The 19,100-nt window shown below is 44.6% G+C and overlaps 2 protein-coding genes across 6 annotated transcripts in view; both read right to left on the bottom strand.

Annotated features, from left to right (window-relative positions):
• Positions 1–1,850: 1,850 nt before the first annotated feature.
• Positions 1,851–2,712, bottom strand: pth2 (parathyroid hormone 2). Its single transcript, XM_035751708.1, has 2 exons — positions 2,654–2,712; positions 1,851–2,193 (listed from the first exon to the last, which is right to left on the bottom strand). Exons 1-2 carry the CDS (start codon positions 2,710–2,712, stop codon positions 1,851–1,853), a joined length of 402 nt encoding a protein of 133 aa, XP_035607601.1.
• A 12,389-nt stretch (positions 2,713–15,101) lies between these two features.
• The window catches only part of rin3 (Ras and Rab interactor 3), a 33,340-nt gene continuing 29,341 nt past the window's right edge, over positions 15,102–19,100 (bottom strand). The window contains exons 13-15 of one of the 5 annotated variants that reach the window (XM_052496632.1): positions 18,932–19,065; positions 18,059–18,281; positions 15,102–17,983 (exon numbers count right to left, since the gene is read on the bottom strand). In XM_052496632.1, coding sequence (XP_052352592.1) covers positions 17,867–17,983; positions 18,059–18,281; positions 18,932–19,065 — 474 coding nt within the window. In that variant the 3' untranslated portion in view covers positions 15,102–17,866. Of the gene's footprint in view, positions 18,282–18,931; positions 19,066–19,100 lie in introns of all 5 variants that reach the window. The other 4 variants (XM_052496629.1, XM_052496630.1, XM_052496631.1 and 1 more) reach the window with 4 other exon arrangements.

The raw sequence follows: 19,100 nt of genomic DNA, 5'->3' as shown, positions 1-19,100 counted from the left end.
AGATCTGGCCATCCCTCTAAACTTTCAGCTCATACAAGGAGACGACTGATCAGAGATGCAGCCAAGAGGCCCATGATCACTCTGGATGAACTGCAGAGATCTACAGCTGAGGTGGGAGACTCTGTCCATAGGACAACAATCAGTCGTATATTGCACAAATCTGGCCTTTATGGAAGAGTGGCAAGAAGAAAGCCATTTCTTAAAGATATCCATAAAAAGTGTTGTTTAAAGTTTGCCACAAGCCACCTGGGAGACACACCAACCATTTGGAAGAAGGTGCTCTGGTCAGATGAAACCAAAATTGAACTTTTTGGCAACAATGCAAAACGTTATGTTTGGCGTAAAAGCAACACAGCTCATCACCCTGAATACACCATCCCCACTGTCAAACATGGTGGTGGCAGCATCATGGTTTGGGCCTGCTTTTCTTCAGCAGGGACAGGGGAGATGGTTAAAATTGATGGGAAGATGGATGGAGCCAAATACAGGACCATTCTGGAAGAAAACCTGATGGAGTCTGCAAAAGACCTGAGACTGGGACGGAGATTTGTCTTTCAACAAGACAATGATCTAAAACATAAAGCAAAATCTACAATGGAATGGTTTCAAAATAAACATATCCAGGTGTTAGAATGGCCAAGTCAAAGTCCAGACCTGAATCCAATCGAGAATCTGTGGAAAGAACTGAAAACTGCTGTTCACAAATGCTCTCCATCCAACCTCAATGAGCTCGAGCTGTTTTGCAAGGAGGAATGGGAAAAAATGTCAGTCTCTCGATGTGCAAAACTGATAGAGACATACCCAAAGCGACTTACAGCTGTAATCGCAGCAAAAGGTGGCGCTACAAAGCATTAACTTAAGGGGGCTGAATAATTTTGCACGCCAAATTTTTCAGTTTTTGATTTGTTAAAAAAGTTTGAAATATCCAATAAATGTCGATCCACTTCAAATCAAATCAAATCAAATCAAATGTATTTATATAGCCCTTCGTACATCAGCTGATATCTCAAAGTGCTGTACAGAAACCCAGCCTAAAACCCCAAACAGCAAGCAATGCAGGTGTAGAAGCACGGTGGCTAGGAAAAACTCCCTAGAAAGGCCAAAACCTAGGAAGAAACCTAGAGAGGAACCAGGTATGTGGGGTGGCCAGTCCTCTTCTGGCTGTGCCGGGTGGAGATTATAACAGAACATGGCCAAGATGTTCAAATGTTCATAAATGACCAGCATGGTCGAATAATAACAAGGCAGAACAGTTGAAACTGGAGCAGCAGCACAGTCAGGTGGACCGGGGACAGCAAGGAGTCATCATGTCAGGTAGTCCTGGGGCACGGTCCTAGGGCTCAGGTCCTCCGAGAGAGAGAAAGAAAGAGAGAATTAGAGAGAGCATATGTGGGGTGGCCCGTCCTCTTCTGGCTGTGCCGGGTAGAGATTATAACATAACATGGCCAAGATGTTCAAATGTTCATAAATGACCAGCATGGTCGAATAATAGTAAGGCAGAACAGTTGAAACTGGAGCAGCAGCATGGCCAGGTGGACTGGGGACAGCAAGGAGTCATCATGTCAGGTAGTCCCGGGGCATGGTCCTAGGGCTCAGGTCAGTTGAAACTGGAGCAGCAGCATGGCCAGGTGGACTGGGGACAGCATGATTGTGTCCCACTTGTTGTTGATTCTTCACAAAAAAATACAGTTTTATATCTTTATGTTTGAAGCCTGAAATGTGGCAAAAGGTCGCAAAGTTCAAGGGGGACGAATACTTTCGCAAGGCACTGTATAGGCTTAGCAGTCATATTACAACTGGGAGTTGACAACCAACAGTTTCTGCATATAGGAGTTAAGCCACTTCTTTCTCTAAATGGCGGTTAGCAGCTTACTCTTCTCCCTGAACGCTGCATCATCTGCCACCACGATGTTCCTCCACTCCTCATTGTTAGATCCCTGCAGAGCCCAGTCACCCAGCCAGCCCTTGGCCATGTCCTCGTCCATCTGCGACTGGCCCACCATTGGGAGCCACTGCTCCCCCAGGAGCTCTGCCTTGCTCTTGGCCGCACCAAAGTCTGGGGCTGACATCATCTGCTTGCTCCGATCACGGAGCGAGATGGAGGGCCAGAGAACCTCCCAATACTCCCGCTTGTCTCCTGGATCGCCTGGAGAGGTGCCTCTGGAAGCAGACAAAATAACAGGAATGATAGAACTCACTTCCATATAGGAACAATGGATGTCACTGGGAATGACAGAACCATTTCTATAGATATAACTTCCATTTCGGAACAATTGTGTTCACTACAATAGAAAGATTGATCTCACTACCATGGTGTCGTATTCTCAAATTGCAACAGTAAAAGGGTTGATTTTGGGGACAAGGGGGATAAACAATAAATCTGGGTTCATTTCAAAATTGTTTACTTGTTCCCCATGACCTCTTTCGACCGTCTCGCCTCACCTCCTTTTTTTTCAAAATGGCAGAGAAGACAAGTCCTGTCCTCAATCCCTCTCTCCTGCTTACCTCTGACATTTTGAGAAGGAGACATGGACAAGATGAAAGATACAGGACAGGAAGAACGAGGAAACACTTGAGATTCACTCTGTCTTCTGCCTTAGAGGGAGAAAGGACACTGGGATATATATATATATATTGGGATACTGAGTCTTACCTGTGTATGGGTCGGAGGCGTGGCTGAGGGTAGCTGGAGGACACCAGAGTTATGGCCATTAGGGTCAGCAGCAGGAGGGCATGAGGCAGCAGGAGGAGACAAGCCAGCCATACCTTAAACCCACTCTATGAGCCCACCAGGCAACACAGCCAGCCAATAGAAAGAAAGGACAGTGTTTTATTCTCTTGTGATACAGTACATTCATATTCACTGACTATTTAATCTTGGTTAACCCAGAACTAAAGTCTTGCGTAATTGGTCAGATTGACTTGATTAAGTTCTGGGTCCATATGTGTTAAGAGAAGAGATAGAACGAGGATCGGAACCAGAACGAAGAGCTTCAAGTCTATTGTCCAAATGTACCCTCCTCTTCTGAAATTCGAAGGATGCTGACACCTTGCGAAATCGTGATTTGTCCAAATAGCCAGTGAGGATAAACCCAAGCACCAGACCTAATTATGCTTGTTATCTTGCGCATCCTGTTGTGTCAGATCGACAGTACCATTTGTGCTTACGTAGTCAGTCCACCAGAGATTACTTGCTCATTGAAATATTACTTTTACATTTATACTCAGTGAAAAAATGAAGGTCACTTTAAACTCCTACTTCACTGGATATAAACACAGTACCTTCTCCTATACCAATTGTGTAGCATATCATACAAACACCCTATATCAGTACGCTAGACATTCTCACTGTATTATACATCAATGTGTTAATGCGTTGACACTCGCATCACACAGTCCAGAAATCAGTATGCACTGTGATTAAATACATTTGTATTGTAACCTTGTAATGTCCTGTATAATGAAACAAATGCTAAATTGCTGTCAATATTATTTATCCTCGGCCAACTCTATTTCTTAAAAAAAAATATTGTTGACTTTTCTCCTGCCTTAAAACATAAGCAATCTCACAGACACCAGAGAGCAGTGTAAATTCATCATACTAAATATAATACAATAAATCAACAATACACAGAAAAGCAAGACAAAAGTAACATTAAATACAAAACACTAATTAGAGTATTACAAAATAATTCTCAAAGTAATTTCATGAATGTTTCTTACACTAGTGAATGACTGGCACCTTGTCTCCAGTGTGTTGTGGTCAGGAACCCAAGTCTTCAGCTTTCTCTGACTTCAGGCTGGTTAGTTCCTCTGCCATACAGTGTGTTTAGAAATGTTGGCTTGTTTTTCCAGTGAGTCTCCTGCTCCTGGCTTCACCTCTTATCACAGGTACACCACAGCACAGGTACACCGATCCGAGCGAGTCTCTTACTGTGTGGTGGAGAGTTTAAGTACTCTCAGGTGGGTGAGAAATGGGGCACGTACAGCTCACGATAAAAGGAGTCAGAGTTTGCCTGCTCTTATATACCCTTGGGGTATATAATGATGTCTTGAGGAATGAAAGAAAACATTTTTGAAGGTAGATACATGTGCCCAGCCTCTGAGAAATCCAAACTGTGTTATAATCTCGCAACACACTCCATTATGTTGATTCCATGAACCCGGAAGTCTTCACAACCTTTCCTGAACCCAGGGTGGAATATCAGGGCAACAATAATAGGGACTAAGGGCTTGACTCAAAGGGAACATTGAATGTGCAGTACAGAATACATAAGAGTGGTGTTTCTGGCATTCATTCTGTTAGCTGCCTACACACACCGCGGAATACAGGGACGCAGCAAGAAGAGATGTATTGGTCTCGTTAAAATTGAAGAATCCCTTTACATACCTGTCAAATACAGATAAATCACTCTCCACGAACACACACACACACACACACACACACACACACACACACACACACACACACACACACACACACACACACACACACACACACACACACACACACACACACACACACACACACACACACACACACACACACACATCTGAGCAAAGATGCAGAGAGAGACCCCGTTCCAACATGGAAGTGGGTGTTAAAACGAAGAAGAATACGCTCGAGAGTACAAAGACGTGTCTTCTGTGACAACTATTCCACTTCACTTTGTAAGTGGTTTCTTTATCTATGGGTCAAACAAATAAAAGACTTGAGTCTAAAAAATGCTGTGTACAAAGCTCGATCCATGCCGGTGTCTCAACATCTATACCCATACTGGTGTGTCAACATCTATACCCATACCGGTGTGTCAACATCAATACCCATACCGGTGTCTCAACATCTATACCCATACCGGTGTCTCAACATCTATACCCATACCGGTGTGTCAACATCAATACCCATACCGGTGTGTCAACATCTATACCCATACCGGTGTCTCAACATCTATACCCATACAAGTGTGTCAACATCTATACCCATACCGGTGTCTCAACATCTATACCCATACAAGTGTGTCAACATCTATACCCATACCGGTGTCTCAACATCTATACCCATACCGGTGTCTCAACATCTATACCCCTACCGGTGTCTCAACATCTATACCCATACAAGTGTGTCAACATCTATACCCATACCGGTGTCTCAACATCTATACCCATACCGGTGTCTCAACATCTATACCCATACAAGTGTGTCAACATCTATACCCATACCGGTGTCTCAACATCTATACCCATACCGGTGTGTCAACATCTATACCCATACCGGTGTCTCAACATCTATACCCATACCAGTGTGTCAACATCTATACCCATACCAGTGTGTCAACATCTATACCCATACCAGTGTGTCAACATCTATACCCATACCGGTGTCTCAACATCTATACCCATACTGGTGTGTCAACATCTATACCCATACCAGTGTGTCAACATCAATACCCATACCAGTGTCTCAACATCTATACCCATACCGGTGTCTCAACATCTATACCCATACCGGTGTCTCAACATCAATACCCATACCGGTGTCTCAACATCTATACCCATACCGGTGTCTCAACATCTATACCCATACCGGTGTCTCAACATCTATACGAGACAGGATGAGAGATGGAGAGAGAGGTGATGAGGGGTCAGCAGTAAGAGACAGGATGAGAGATGGAGAAGAGAGGTGATGAGGGGTCAGTAGTAAGAGCCAGAATGAGAGCTGGAGAAGAGAGGTGGTGAGGGGTCAGTAGTAAGAGACAGGATGAGAGATGGAGAAGAGAGGTGATGAGGGGTCAGTAGTAAGAGACAGAATGAGAGCTGGAAAAGAGCGGTGATGAGGGGTCAGTAGTAAGAGACAGAATGAGAGATGGAGAGAGAGGTGATGAGGGGTCAGTAGTAAGAGACAGGATGAGAGATGGAGAAGAGAGGTGATGAGGGGTCAGTAGTAAGAGACAGGATGAGAGATGGAGAAGAGAGGTGATGAGGGGTCAGTAGTAAGAGACAGGATGAGAGATGGAGAAGAGAGGTGATGAGGGGTCAGTAGTAAGAGACAGGATGAGAGATGGAGAGAGAGGTGATGAGGGGTCAGTAGTAAGAGACAGAATGAGAGATGGAGAAGAGAGGTGATGAGGGGTCAGTAGTAAGAGACAGGATGAGAGATGGAGAAGAGAGGTGAGGGGTCAGTAGTAAGAGACAGAATGAGAGATGGAGAAGAGAGGTGAGGGGTCAGTAGTAAGAGACAGGATGAGAGATGGAGAGAGAGGTGATGAGGGGTCAGTAGTAAGAGCCAGGATGAGTGATGGAGAGAGAGGTGGTGATGGGTCAGTAGTAAGAGACAGGATGAGTGATGGAGAGAGAGGTGGTGATGGGTCAGTAGTAAGAGACAGGATGAGAGATGGAGAAGAGAGGTGATGAGGGGTCAGTAGTAAGAGACAGGATGAGAGCTGGAGAAGAGAGGTGATGAGGGGTCAGTAGTAAGAGACAGAATGAGAGATGGTATACTCATATCGTCTACAACTCACCCTCCAATGATACTCATACTGTATGGTCTACAGCTGACCCTCTAATGATACTCATATGGTCTACAGCTCACCCTCTAATGATACTCATATGCTCTACTGCTCACCCTCTAATGATTCTCATATGGTCAACTGCTCACCCTCTAATGATACTAATATGCTCTACTGCTCACCCTCTAATGATACTAATATGCTCTACTGCTCACCCTCTAATGATACTCATATGCTCTACTGCTCACCCTCTAATGATACTCATATGGTCTACAGCTCACCCTCTAATGATAGTCATATGGTCTACAGCTCACCCTCTAATGATACTCATATGGTCTACTGCTCACCCTCTAATGATACTCATATGCTCTACTGCTCACCCTCTAATGATACTCATATGGTCTACAGCTCACCCTCTAATGATACTCATATGCTCTACTGCTCACCCTCTAATGATACTCATATGGTCTACAGCTCACCCTCTAATGATACTCATATGCTCTACTGCTCACCCTCTAATGATACTCATATGGTCTACAGCTCACCCTCTAATGATACTCATATGCTCTACTGCTCACCCTCTAATGATACTCATATGGTCTACATCTCACCCTCTAATGATACTCATATGCTCTACTGCTCACCCTCTAATGATATTCATATGGTCTACATCTCACCCTCTAATGATACTCATATGGTCTACAGCTCACCCTCTAATGATACTCATATGGTCTACAGCTCACCCTCTAATGATACTCATATGCTCTACTGCTCATCCTATAATGATACTCATATGCTCTACAGCTCACCCTCTAATGATACTCATATGCTCTACTGCTCACCCTCTAATGATACTCATATGCTCTACAGCTCACCCTCAATGATTCTCATATGGTCAACTGCTCACCCTCTAATGATACTAATATGCTCTACTGCTCACCCTCTAATGATACTAATATGCTCTACTGCTCACCCTCTAATGATACTCATATGCTCGACTGCTCACCCTCTAATTTAATGATACTCATATGGTCTACAGCTCACCCTCTAATGATACTCATATGCTCTACTGCTCACCCTCTAATGATACTCATATGCTCTACATATGCTCACCCTCTACTGATACTCATATGCTCTACAGCTCACCCTCTAATGATACTCATATGCTCTACTGCTCACCCTCTAATGATACTAATATGCTCTACTGCTCACCCTCTAATGATACTCATATGCTCTACAGCTCATCCTCTAATGATACTCATATGCTCTACTGCTCACCCTCTAATGATACTCATATGCTCTACTGCTCACCCTCTAATGTTACTCATATGGTATACAGCTCACCCTCTATGATACTCATATGGTCTGCTCACCCTCTAATGATACTCATATGGTCTACAGCTCACCCTCTAATGATACTCATATGCTCTACTGCTCACCCTCTAATGATACTCATATGGTCTACTGCTCACTGCTCACCCTCTAATGATATGGTCTAGCTCACCCTCTATGCTCTACTGCTCACCCTCTAATGATACTCATATGGTCTACATCTCACCCTCTAATGATACTCATATGGTCTACAGCTCACCCTCTAATGATACTCATATGCTCTACTGCTCACCCTCTAATGATACTCATATGGTCTACAGCTCACCCTCTAATGATACTCATATGGTCTACAGCTCACCCTCTAATGATACTCATATGCTCTACTGCTCATCCTCTAATGATACTCATATGCTCATCCTCTAATGATCTACATGCTCACCCTCTAATGATACTCATATGCTCTACTGCTCACCCTCTAATGATACTCATATGCTCTACTGCTCACCCTCTAATGATACTCATATGGCTCTACAGCTCACCCTCTAATGATACTCATATGCTCTACTGCTCACCCTCTAATGATACTCATATGGTCTACTGCTCACCCTCTAATGATACTCATATGCTCTACTGCTCACCCTCTAATGATACTCATATGCTCTACTGCTCACCCTCTAATGATACTGCTCACCCTCTATGATACTCATACAGCTCACCCTCTAATGATACTCATATGCTCTACTGCTCACCCTCTAATGATACTCATATGCTCTACTGCTCACCCTCTAATGATACTCATATGACTCTACTGCTCACCCTCTAATGATACTCATATGGTCTACAGCTCACCCTCTAATGATACTCATATGCTCTACTGCTCACCCTCTAATGATACTCATATGCTCTACTGCTCACCCTCTAATGATACTCATATGCTCTACTGCTCACCCTCTAATGATACTCATATGGTCTACATCTCACCCTCTAATGATACTCATATGGTCTACAGCTCACCCTCTAATGATACTCATATGGTCTACAGCTCACCCTCTAATGATTCTCATATGGTCTACAGCTCACCCTCTAATGATACTCATATGCTCTACTGCTCACCCTCTAATGATACTCATATGCTCTACTGCTCACCCTCTAATGATTCTCATATGGTCTACAGCTCACCCTCTAATGATACTCATATGCTCTACTGCTCACCCTCTAATGATACTCATATGGTCTACATCTCACCCTCTAATGATACTCATATGGTCTACAGCTCACCCTCTAATGATACTCATATGGTCTACATCTCACCCTCTAATGATACTCATATGGTCTACAGCTCACCCTCTAATGATACTCATATGGTCTACAGCTCACCCTCTAATGATACTCATATGCTCTACTGCTCATCCTATAATGATACTCATATGCTCTACAGCTCATCCTCTAATGATACTCATATGCTCTACTGCTCACCCTCTAATGATACTCATATGCTCTACTGCTCACCCTCTAATGATACTCATATGGTATACAGCTCACCCTCTAATGATACTCATATGCTCTACAGCTCACCCTCTAATGATTCTCATATGGTCAACTGCTCACCCTCTAATGATACTAATATGCTCTACTGCTCACCCTCTAATGATACTAATATGCTCTACTGCTCACCCTCTAATGATACTCATATGCTCGACTGCTCACCCTTTAATGATACTCATATGGTCTACAGCTCACCCTCTAATGATACTCATATGCTCTACTGCTCACCCTCTAATGATACTCATATGCTCTACTGCTCACCCTCTACTGATACTCATATGCTCTACAGCTCACCCTCTAATGATACTCATATGCTCTACTGCTCACCCTCTAATGATACTCATATGCTCTACTGCTCACCCTCTAATGATACTCATATGCTCTACTGCTCACCCTCTAATGATACTCATATGCTCTACTGCTCACCCTCTAATGATACTCATATGCTCTACTGCTCACCCTCTAATGATACTCATATTCTCTACTGCTCACCCTCTAATGATACTCATATGGTCTACATCTCACCCTCTAATGATACTCATATGGTCTACAGCTCACCCTCTAATGATTCTCATATGGTCTACTGCTCACCCTCTAATGATACTCATATGGTCTACTGCTCACCCTCTAATGATACTCATATGGTCTACATCTCACCCTCTAATGATACTCATATGGTCTACATCTCACCCTCTAATGATACTCATATGGTCTACAGCTCACCCTCTAATGATTCTCATATGCTCTACTGCTCACCCTCTAATGATTCTCATATGGTCTACAGCTCACCCTCTAATGATACTCATATGCTCTACTGCTCACCCTCTAATGATACTCATATGGTCTACATCTCACCCTCTAATGATACTCATATGGTCTACAGCTCACCCTCTAATGATACTCATATGGTCTACAGCTCACCCTCTAATGATACTCATATGGTCTACAGCTCACCCTCTAATGATTCTCATATGCTCTACTGCTCACCCTCTAATGATACTCATATGGTCTACATCTCACCCTCTAATGATACTCATATGGTCTACAGCTCACCCTCTAATGATACTCATATGCTCTACTGCTCACCCTCTAATGATACTCATATGCTCTACTGCTCGCTATATCCAATCAAATTTAAATTTCAATGTGTCTGTCGGCATGCCGTCTCTGAATACCATAACATTTTCTGAGCTCAAGTCATTGGAACTGTTCTCCTACAAGTGTTTTCCAATCTCATACTACCAGTTCTCATATGGGGTGCTGTATTATGTGTTCCTTTCTGTTCTACCTCTCACCATCTCTCCCTCTAAACATCTCTCCCTCTAAACATCTCTCCCTCTAGCCATCTATCCCTCTAGCCATCTCTCCCTCTAGCCATCTCTCCCTCTAGCCATCTCTCCTCTAGCCATCTCTCCCTCTAGCCATCTCTCCCTCTAGCCATCTCTCCCTCTAGCCATCTCTCCCTCTAGCCATCTATCCCTCTAGCCATCTATCCCTCTAGCCATCTCTCACCCTCTAGATACCATCTCTCCCTCTAGCCATCTCTCCCTCTAGCCATCTACAGCTCACCCTCTAGCCATCTCTCACCCTCTAGCCATCTCTCCCTCTAGCCATCTCTCCCTCTAGCCATCTATCCCTCTAGCCATCTCTCCCTCTAGCCATCTCACCCTCTAAACATCTCTCTCACCCTCTAGCCATCTCTCCCTCTAGCCATCTCTCCCTCTAGCCATCTCTCCCTCTAGCCATCTCTCCCTCTAGCCATCTCTCCCTCTAGCCATCTCTCCCTCTAAACATCTCTCCCTCTAGCCATCTCTCCCTCTAGCCATCTCTCCCCTCTAGCCATCTCTCCCTCTAGCCATCTCTCCCTCTAGCCATCTCTCCCTCTAAACATCTCTCCCTCTAGCCATCTCTCCCTCTAGCCATCTCTCCCTCTAGCCATCTCTCCCTCTAGCCATCTCTCCCTCTAGCCATCTATCCCTCTAGCCATCTCTCCCTCTAGCCATCTCTCCCCTCTAGCCATCTCTCCCTCTAGCCATCTCTCCCCTCTAGCCATCTCTCCCTCTAGCCATCTCTCCCTCTAGCCATCTCTCCCTCTAGCCATCTCTCCCTCTAGCCATCTCTCTATCCCTCTAGCCATCTCTCCCTCTAGCCATCTCTCCCTCTAGCCATCTCTCCCTCTAGCCATCTCTCCCTCTAGCCATCTCTCCCTTAGCCATCTCTAGCCATCCCTCTAGCCATCTCTCCCTCTAAACATCTCTCCCTCTAGCCATCTCTCCTCTAAACATCTCTCCCTCTCGCCATCTCTCCCTCTAAACATCTCTCCCTCTAGCCATCTCTCCCTCTAGCCATCTCTCCCTCTAGCCATCTCTCCCTCTAGCCATCTATCCCTCTAGCCATCTCTCCCTCTAGCCATCTCTCCCCTCTAGCCATCTCTCCCTCTAGCCATCTCTCCCCTCTAGCCATCTCTCCCTTTAGCCATCTCTCCCTCTAGCCATCTCTCCCTCTAGCCATCTATCCCTCTAGCCATCTCCGCCATCTCTCCCTCTAGCCATCTCTCCCTCTAGCCCTCCCTCCCTCTAGCCATCTCTCCCTCTAGCCATCTCTCCCTCTAGCCATCTCTCCCTCTAGCCATCTCTCCCTCTAGCCATCTCTCCCTTTAGCCATCTCTCCCTCTAGCCATCTCTCCCTCTAGCCATCTCTCCCTCTAGCCATCTCTCCCCTCTAGCCATCTCTCCCTCTAGCCATCTCTCCCTCTAAACATCTCTCCCTCTAGCCATCTCTCCCTCTAGCCATCTATCCCTCTAGCCATCTCTCCCTCTAGCCATCTCTCCCTCTAGCCATCTCTCCTCTAGCCATCCTCCCCTCTAGCCATCTCTCCCTCTAGCCATCTCTCCCTCTAGCCATCTCTCCCTTTAGCCATCTCTCCCTCTAGCCATCTCTCCCTCTAGCCATCTATCCCTCTAGCCATCTCTCCCATCTCTCCCTCTAGCCATCTCTCCCCTCTAGCCATCTCTCCCTCTAGCCATCTCTCCCTCTAGCCATCTCTCCCTTTAGCCATCTCTCCCTCTAGCCATCTCTCCCCTCTAGCCATCTCTCCCTCTAGCCATCTCTCCCTCTAGCCATCTCTCCCTCTAGCCATCTCTCCCTCTAGCCATCTCTCCCTCTAGCCATCTCTCCCTCTAGCCATCTCTCCCTCTAGCCATCTCTCCCTCTAGCCATCTCTCCCTTTCGCCATCTCTCCCTCTAGCCATCTCTCCCTGTCGCCATCTCTCCTTCTCGCCATCTCTCCCTCTGGCCATCTCTCCTTCTCGCCATCTCTCCCTCTAGCCATCTCTCCCTCTAGCCATCTCTCCTTCTCGCCATCTCTCCCTCTTGCCATCTCTCCCTGTCGCCATCTCTCCCTTTAGCCATCTCTCCCTCTAGCCATCTCTCCCTGTCGCCATCTCTCCCTCTCACCATCTCTCCATCTCTCCCTCTCACCATCTCTCCTTCTCGCCATCTCTCCCTCTTGCCATCTCTCCATGTCGCCATCTCTCCCTCTAGCCATCTCTCCCTCTAGCCATCTCTCCTTCTCGCCATCTCTCCCTCTAGCCATCTCTCCCTGTCGCCATCTCTCCCTCTAGCCATCTCTCCTTCTCGCCATCTCTCCCTCTAGCCATCTCTCCCTGTCGCCATCTCTCCCTTTAGCCATCCCCCTCTCTAGCCATCTCTCCCTGTCGCCATCTCTCCCTTTAGCCATCCCCCTCTCTAGCCATCTCCCGCTCTAGCCATCTCTCTCTCTCGCCATCTCTCCCTCTCGCCATCTCCCTATCTTCATCTCTCCCTCTCGCCGTCTGACAGACGAACAGCACACCCCCTCATTTCTTTGTAGCCCAAAGACATCACAAACAGAAAGAAAGAAATCACACATACACTCACCAACACAAATAACATGCTATCTCCTGATCCTGTCTCCTTTAGTAACTCAACATTTCACATCATTCAGATATTTTCCTGCTGGCTGCCACTCAAAAATAAAATAAAACATTAAAACAGGAAATAAAAAGGCCATGAACACAACCAGTCATGATGTTTTCATCTGATTGTCAATCAAACCACTTGAAAAAACAGTTGACCTTCGCACGTTCATCCAAAATAATTCTAGCAACCTAACAGAGAACTGTGCACCCGCCAACTTTCCTTCAAATTAAATCAAATACTGGTAATGATGGCTCCGGAGGGGATGGCTGCCGTCTTATCAGCTCTTAACCAAACATGCTATTTTGTTTGTTTTTTCACCTTGTTCGTAAATTGTTTTGTACATAATGTTGCTGCTACGGTCTCTTATGACTAAGAGCTTCTGAACATCAGAAATGTGATTACTCACTTGTGGTGCGGGGTGAACAGGCAATGGCTCGGGTGGTTGTTGACCTTGATCATCTTTTTGGCCTTCCTGTGACATCAGGTGCTGTAGGTGTCCAGGGGGGCAGGTAATTTGCCCCCGGTGATATGTTGTGCAAACCGCACCACCCTCTTGAGAGCCCTGCGGTGGTGCAATTGCCGTACCAGGTGGTGATACAGCCCAACAGGATGCTCTCAATTGTGCATCTGTAAAAGTTTGTGAGGGTTATTGGTGACAAGCCAAATTTCTTCAACCTCATGAGGTTGTGCGCCTTCTTCACCACACTGTCTGTGTGAGTGGACCATTTCAGTTTGCCAGTGAAATCTACACTGAGGAACTTAAAACATTCCACTGCTGTCCCGTCGATGTCGATAGGAGAGTCCCTCTGTTGTTTCCTGGGGGCTGAGCACACATCCTTGTGGGGGCCCAGTGTTGAGGATCAGTGAAGTGGAGATGTTGTTCCCTATCCTCACCGCCTGGGGGCGGCCCGTCTGGAAGTCCAGGACCCAATTGCACAGGGCAGGGTCAATACCCAGGGCCTCAAGCTTAATTACAAGCTTGGAGGGTACTATGGTGTTGATTGCTGAGCTATAGTCAATGAATAGCATTCTTACATAGGTATTTGTCTTGTCCAGATAGGATAGGGCAGTGTGCAGTGTGATGGCGATTGCGTCATCTGTGGACCTATTGGAGCAGTAAGCAAATTGAAGTGGGTCTAGGATGACAGGTAAGGTGGAGGTGATATGATCCTTGACTAGCCTGTCAAGCACTTCATGATGGCAGAAGTAAGTGCTAAGAAGTGATAGTCATTTAGTTCAGTTACCTTTACATTCTTGAGTACAGGAACAATGGTGGCCATCTTGAAGCATGTGCGGACAGCAGACTGGGATAGGGAGAGATTGAATATGTCCGTATATACAACAGCCAGCTGGTCTGGCATGCTCTGAGGATGCGGCTAGGGATGCCGTCTGGGCCGGCAGCCTTGCGAGGGCTAAGACATTTAAATGTCTTATTCACGTCGGAGAGCCCACAGTCCTTGGTAGCTGGCCATGTCGGTGGCACTGTGTTATCCTCAAAGCGGGAAAACAAGGTTTAGCTTGTCCGGAAGCAAGACGTAGGTGTCCTAGGCTGGTTTTCCTTTTGTAGTCTGTAGACCCTGCGACACACGTCTCGTGTCTGAGCTGTTGAATTGTGACTCCACTTTGTCTCTACAGTGCCTTGCGAAAGTATTCGGCCCCCTTGAACTTTGCGACCTTTTGCCACATTTCAGGCTTCAAACATAAAGATATAAAACTGTATTTTTTCGTGAAGAATCAACAACAAGTGGGACACAATCATGAAGTGGAACGACATTTATTGGATATTTCAAACTTTTTTAACAAATCAAAAACTGAAATTCCATGTAGCTACACACCGGTACACAAGAATAACACCAACTGGTGAATGAACACAAGAGAGTGCCATATAAAGGGGAGGAAATTATGAAGGTAATGAAGTCCAGGTGTGAGTCATAATGATTAACAGGTGCGCATAATGATGAGTGCCAGGTGCGCGTAATGATGAATCCCAGGACAGTTGGTCGGCGACATCGTATGCCAGAAGGGAGGAGTAGGAGAAGATGTGACATTACTGGCCTGTTGGAAACTACAACTCCCTACTACATCGCAGAGTTCAGGCTGGATCTGATTTATCTCTAGAGAAACTGTGCATTGAGCTCACAGAAGGAAAAAAAAATCCAAATAATTTAACCGATGTCGGTCAATTAGTTGTTCAAAAGCCGTAAAATAATTGAAATTGATAATTGGTTAAATAGCTCAGCACTGATGCAAATTAAAGTAAGGTTTGAAATGATTATGTTTTAGTCTAATATTAGATATGTTTGGGCTTCTTGCGGTCAATTAGCAGTGTACAAATTATTTTTAATTATGTTCTGGCCCCGACCATCGCTCAAGAAAAATAAAAAGATCTGTCCGCAGCTTAATCTAGTTCATGATCCCTGGTTTAAGGGAAATGATAGTGAAGAATTGGTCTTCCAGGGCAGTGTGTATTTCTGTACTAAGCCAGATCCAGATGTCTAGTTGATGATCCCTGGTTTAAGGGATATGTTAGTGAAGAATTGGTCTTCCAGGGCAGTATGTATTTCTGTACTCAGCCAGATCCAGATGTCTAGTTGATGATCCCTGGTTTAAGGGATAAATTAGTGAAGAATTGGTCTTCCAGGGCAGTATGTATTTCTGTACTCAGCCAGGGGGCAGAAGAATCATTTCTAAACAAACAGGATGGGGCAAAATGCTAGTGCCTGGAAATACAATTTAAACTTGGGTCCTCCTATGTCTTTCCCTCTTTGCAAGTTTGTTAATTTTGCCATAACTTGCCATATACTAAACATTTCATAACCTCACTATGAACTGTATCCCAATATCCAGAAGGGGGAGACATGGGAAGCATTGAACTATAGAAATTCAGTCGCGGCAATATATTCACTTTGACAATAGATATTCTGCTGGTTAAAGCAACTGGGATATTATTTCATCTACTGAGGCAGATTGAATTGATTTTAGAGTTCTGTTAAAGTTCTGGCAATGGTTTTAACAAAGAAAGGAAATATATTTACTCCCAAATATTTAAAATGGGAAATATTGAAATTTATGAAATTATTAAAACAAACAATGTTTTACTGGGTTTCATCTCTTGATACATCCACATAAACCATTTCACATTTCACCTTTTAAAAAGAAAACAATCAAAGTATCAAAGTATCAAAGCCATAATGCTATATAATATAATTAGAGTACACCATCAGTGCCTGGTAGACTTGGATTTGAACTTAAAATGAATGGCATTGTAGCAGAACCCCTCTAGAATGAGACATCAAAAGTTCTTACAGGACACCAATGTAATGTGGCCACAGCACAGCTACAAGAGTATACAAACCAGCACAGCAAAAATGGATTTACAGTACAGAGAGTCGCAGAGTCTTTCTTGAGCATATAAACCCAGTGACATAATTATTGGCAAGGATATTGTCATGCTAAATTCGATTAACAAAACCAATGAACAGCTGATTGTCAATCTGAACTGTGGCAGAAGCAAATCTGTTATATATGAAAATGAACACCGTCCGGACAGGATACATGGACTGTGTCCTAAATAACACCCTATTCCCTACATAGTGCATTCATTTTTGACCAGACTATGGGCCCTGGTCAAAAGTAGTGCACTACATAGGGAATAATGTGCCATTTGGGATGCAGGCAGAGACTCCTTATCCGGATCCATTACAGTTTAATTATACAGCCTATTATGCCCTTTCAAACTAGAGGAGGACGATATCCTCTTTATCTCTGTAGCTTTGGCCAACTTTGCAGAAAGAGGAAGCAGGACTCACAGCGCTAGTTCTCATAGAAGTAATATAAAAGCTGAAGTGATCTTGTGTGGATCCCCTGTATGATATTCAAAGTCTGAAGTATGAACCAGTCCGACATGAGTTGACGGTGGTAGGTCTTCTTCACTGAGCAATATGACTTACAATAGAAGCCATACAGATGTACTCTCTTAATTTGATCACTCTGTGGTTCCTGCGCAGCAGGAAATGCAAACTTGTAGTGTATTCAATTTTTTTTCAAAGGCTTCTAAAGTTTGTAATTTCCACTAAACATTTTAGACTTGATTTTCCCTAATGAAAAGTGTGTCACTTTTCTACAAAAATATCCATTAATTATAATACACATAATAATTCACATTTCCTGTTGCTGCATGATTATTGTCCTGCTGTGAGACACAGATCAAATTAAGATAGAGCACATCTGTATGGAAGCTAAAGTAAACTTGAGTCTCCTGTTGTGTGATTTGATATTTAGACCTGAAGATCAAGGTGAGGAGATGATGGAGGTTCTCTTCTTTCAGAATGTATCCACGTTGTCAAGGGCAGACCTAAACATTGTCTATATGGTTGTGTATAAGGCAAAAAACAATATCTCATTTAAAATGGCTATAATGATTGAGGCAGAAGCCATTGTATTCACTTGAGCAGCTCCTTGATCCTTTGTCCCACACATGCATGTACGCACGCACACACCCACGCACCCGCACACTGATCTCATCATATCTCGATCAGACTCTCCTCCTTCTCAGGCTCTGGCTCGGCTGCGGGAGCTGGCTCCTTGCTCTCCACCTTCTGTCCTTCTGCCTCCTGTCCTTCTGCCTCCTGTCCTTCTGCCTCCTGGGATTCTGCCTCCTGGGATTCTGCCTCCTGGGATTCTGCCTCCTGGGATTCTGCCTCCTGGGATTCTGCCTCCTGTCCTTCTGCCTCCTGGGATTCTGCCTCCTGGGATTCTGCCTCCTGGGATTCTGCCTCCTGGGATTCTGCCTCCTGGGATTCTGACTCTGTCCTTCCAGGCCGGTAGACAAAGCAGTACTCCTTGAGGGGCTGACTGTGGTGGAGACTGGACTTGATGGGGAGGGGGAACTCCTCAGGGGCCAGGAGTTGGTGGTGGTCCTCCACCAGCACACTCAGGCTGTAAAATAGAATAGAACAGAATAGAATTTAACAGAGCAGAATAAAACAGAACAGAACAGATTAGAATAGAATATAACAGAATACAACATAATAGAATAGAACAGAACAGAATACAGCATAATATGTTAGAATAGAACAGAATATAATAGAGCAATATAACAGAATAGAATAGAACAGAATAGAACAGTAATTAACAGAATAGGCAGAACAGAATAGAACAGAACATAATAGAATGGAATAGAATAGAACACAACACAATACAACATAATACAACAGAACAGAATAGAACAGAACAGAATATAATAGAAGAGAATCCAATTGAATAGAATGGAATAGAATAGAACAGAATACAACATAATACAACAGAATATAATAGAACAGAATAAAATAGAATACAACGGAATAGAATACAACAGAATATAACAGAACAAAATAGAATAGAATGTAATATAACAGAATAGAATGGAATACATTAGAACACAATAGAATAGAATGCAATAAATACTTTATTTTCATTTTGTGAGACAGGGTCAGCATAAACATATTGGCATGCACAGGATCAGCCACGGAGCAACGCCCCTGGATGGAGAGAGACGTTTTGGAGTGGTTAAGTGCCTTATTCAAGGGCACAACGGCAGGAGATTGTACCTGTAGGACTCTGGCTCTGCCACCTCAAACTTGTCAGCACACTGGGCACACAGGTCCTGAGCTGTGGTGTTGGGGCGGACCCTCAGGGTCTTAGTGTTGCACCCCGCCTCCAGGAATGACACGTTGATGAAGTCCTACAACGGGACAGTGCAGAAAGAGGACATGAAAT

This window comes from Oncorhynchus keta, chromosome 35, assembly GCF_023373465.1.
Source record: "Oncorhynchus keta strain PuntledgeMale-10-30-2019 chromosome 35, Oket_V2, whole genome shotgun sequence".
NCBI classification, from domain to species: domain Eukaryota; kingdom Metazoa; phylum Chordata; class Actinopteri; order Salmoniformes; family Salmonidae; genus Oncorhynchus; species Oncorhynchus keta.
Note: the sequence above shows the minus strand (reverse complement) of the source record. Positions and strands in the feature narration are given on the sequence as shown.

Coding starts and splice junctions, on each gene's coding strand:
- pth2 (XM_035751708.1), bottom strand. CDS start 2,712: ATGGCCATAACTCTGGTGTCCTCCAGCTACCCTCAGCCACGCCTCCGA. Junction 2,194..2,653: donor CGCCTCCGACCCATACACAG/GTAAGACTCAGT, acceptor TATGGAAGTGAG/TTCTATCATTCCTGTTATTT.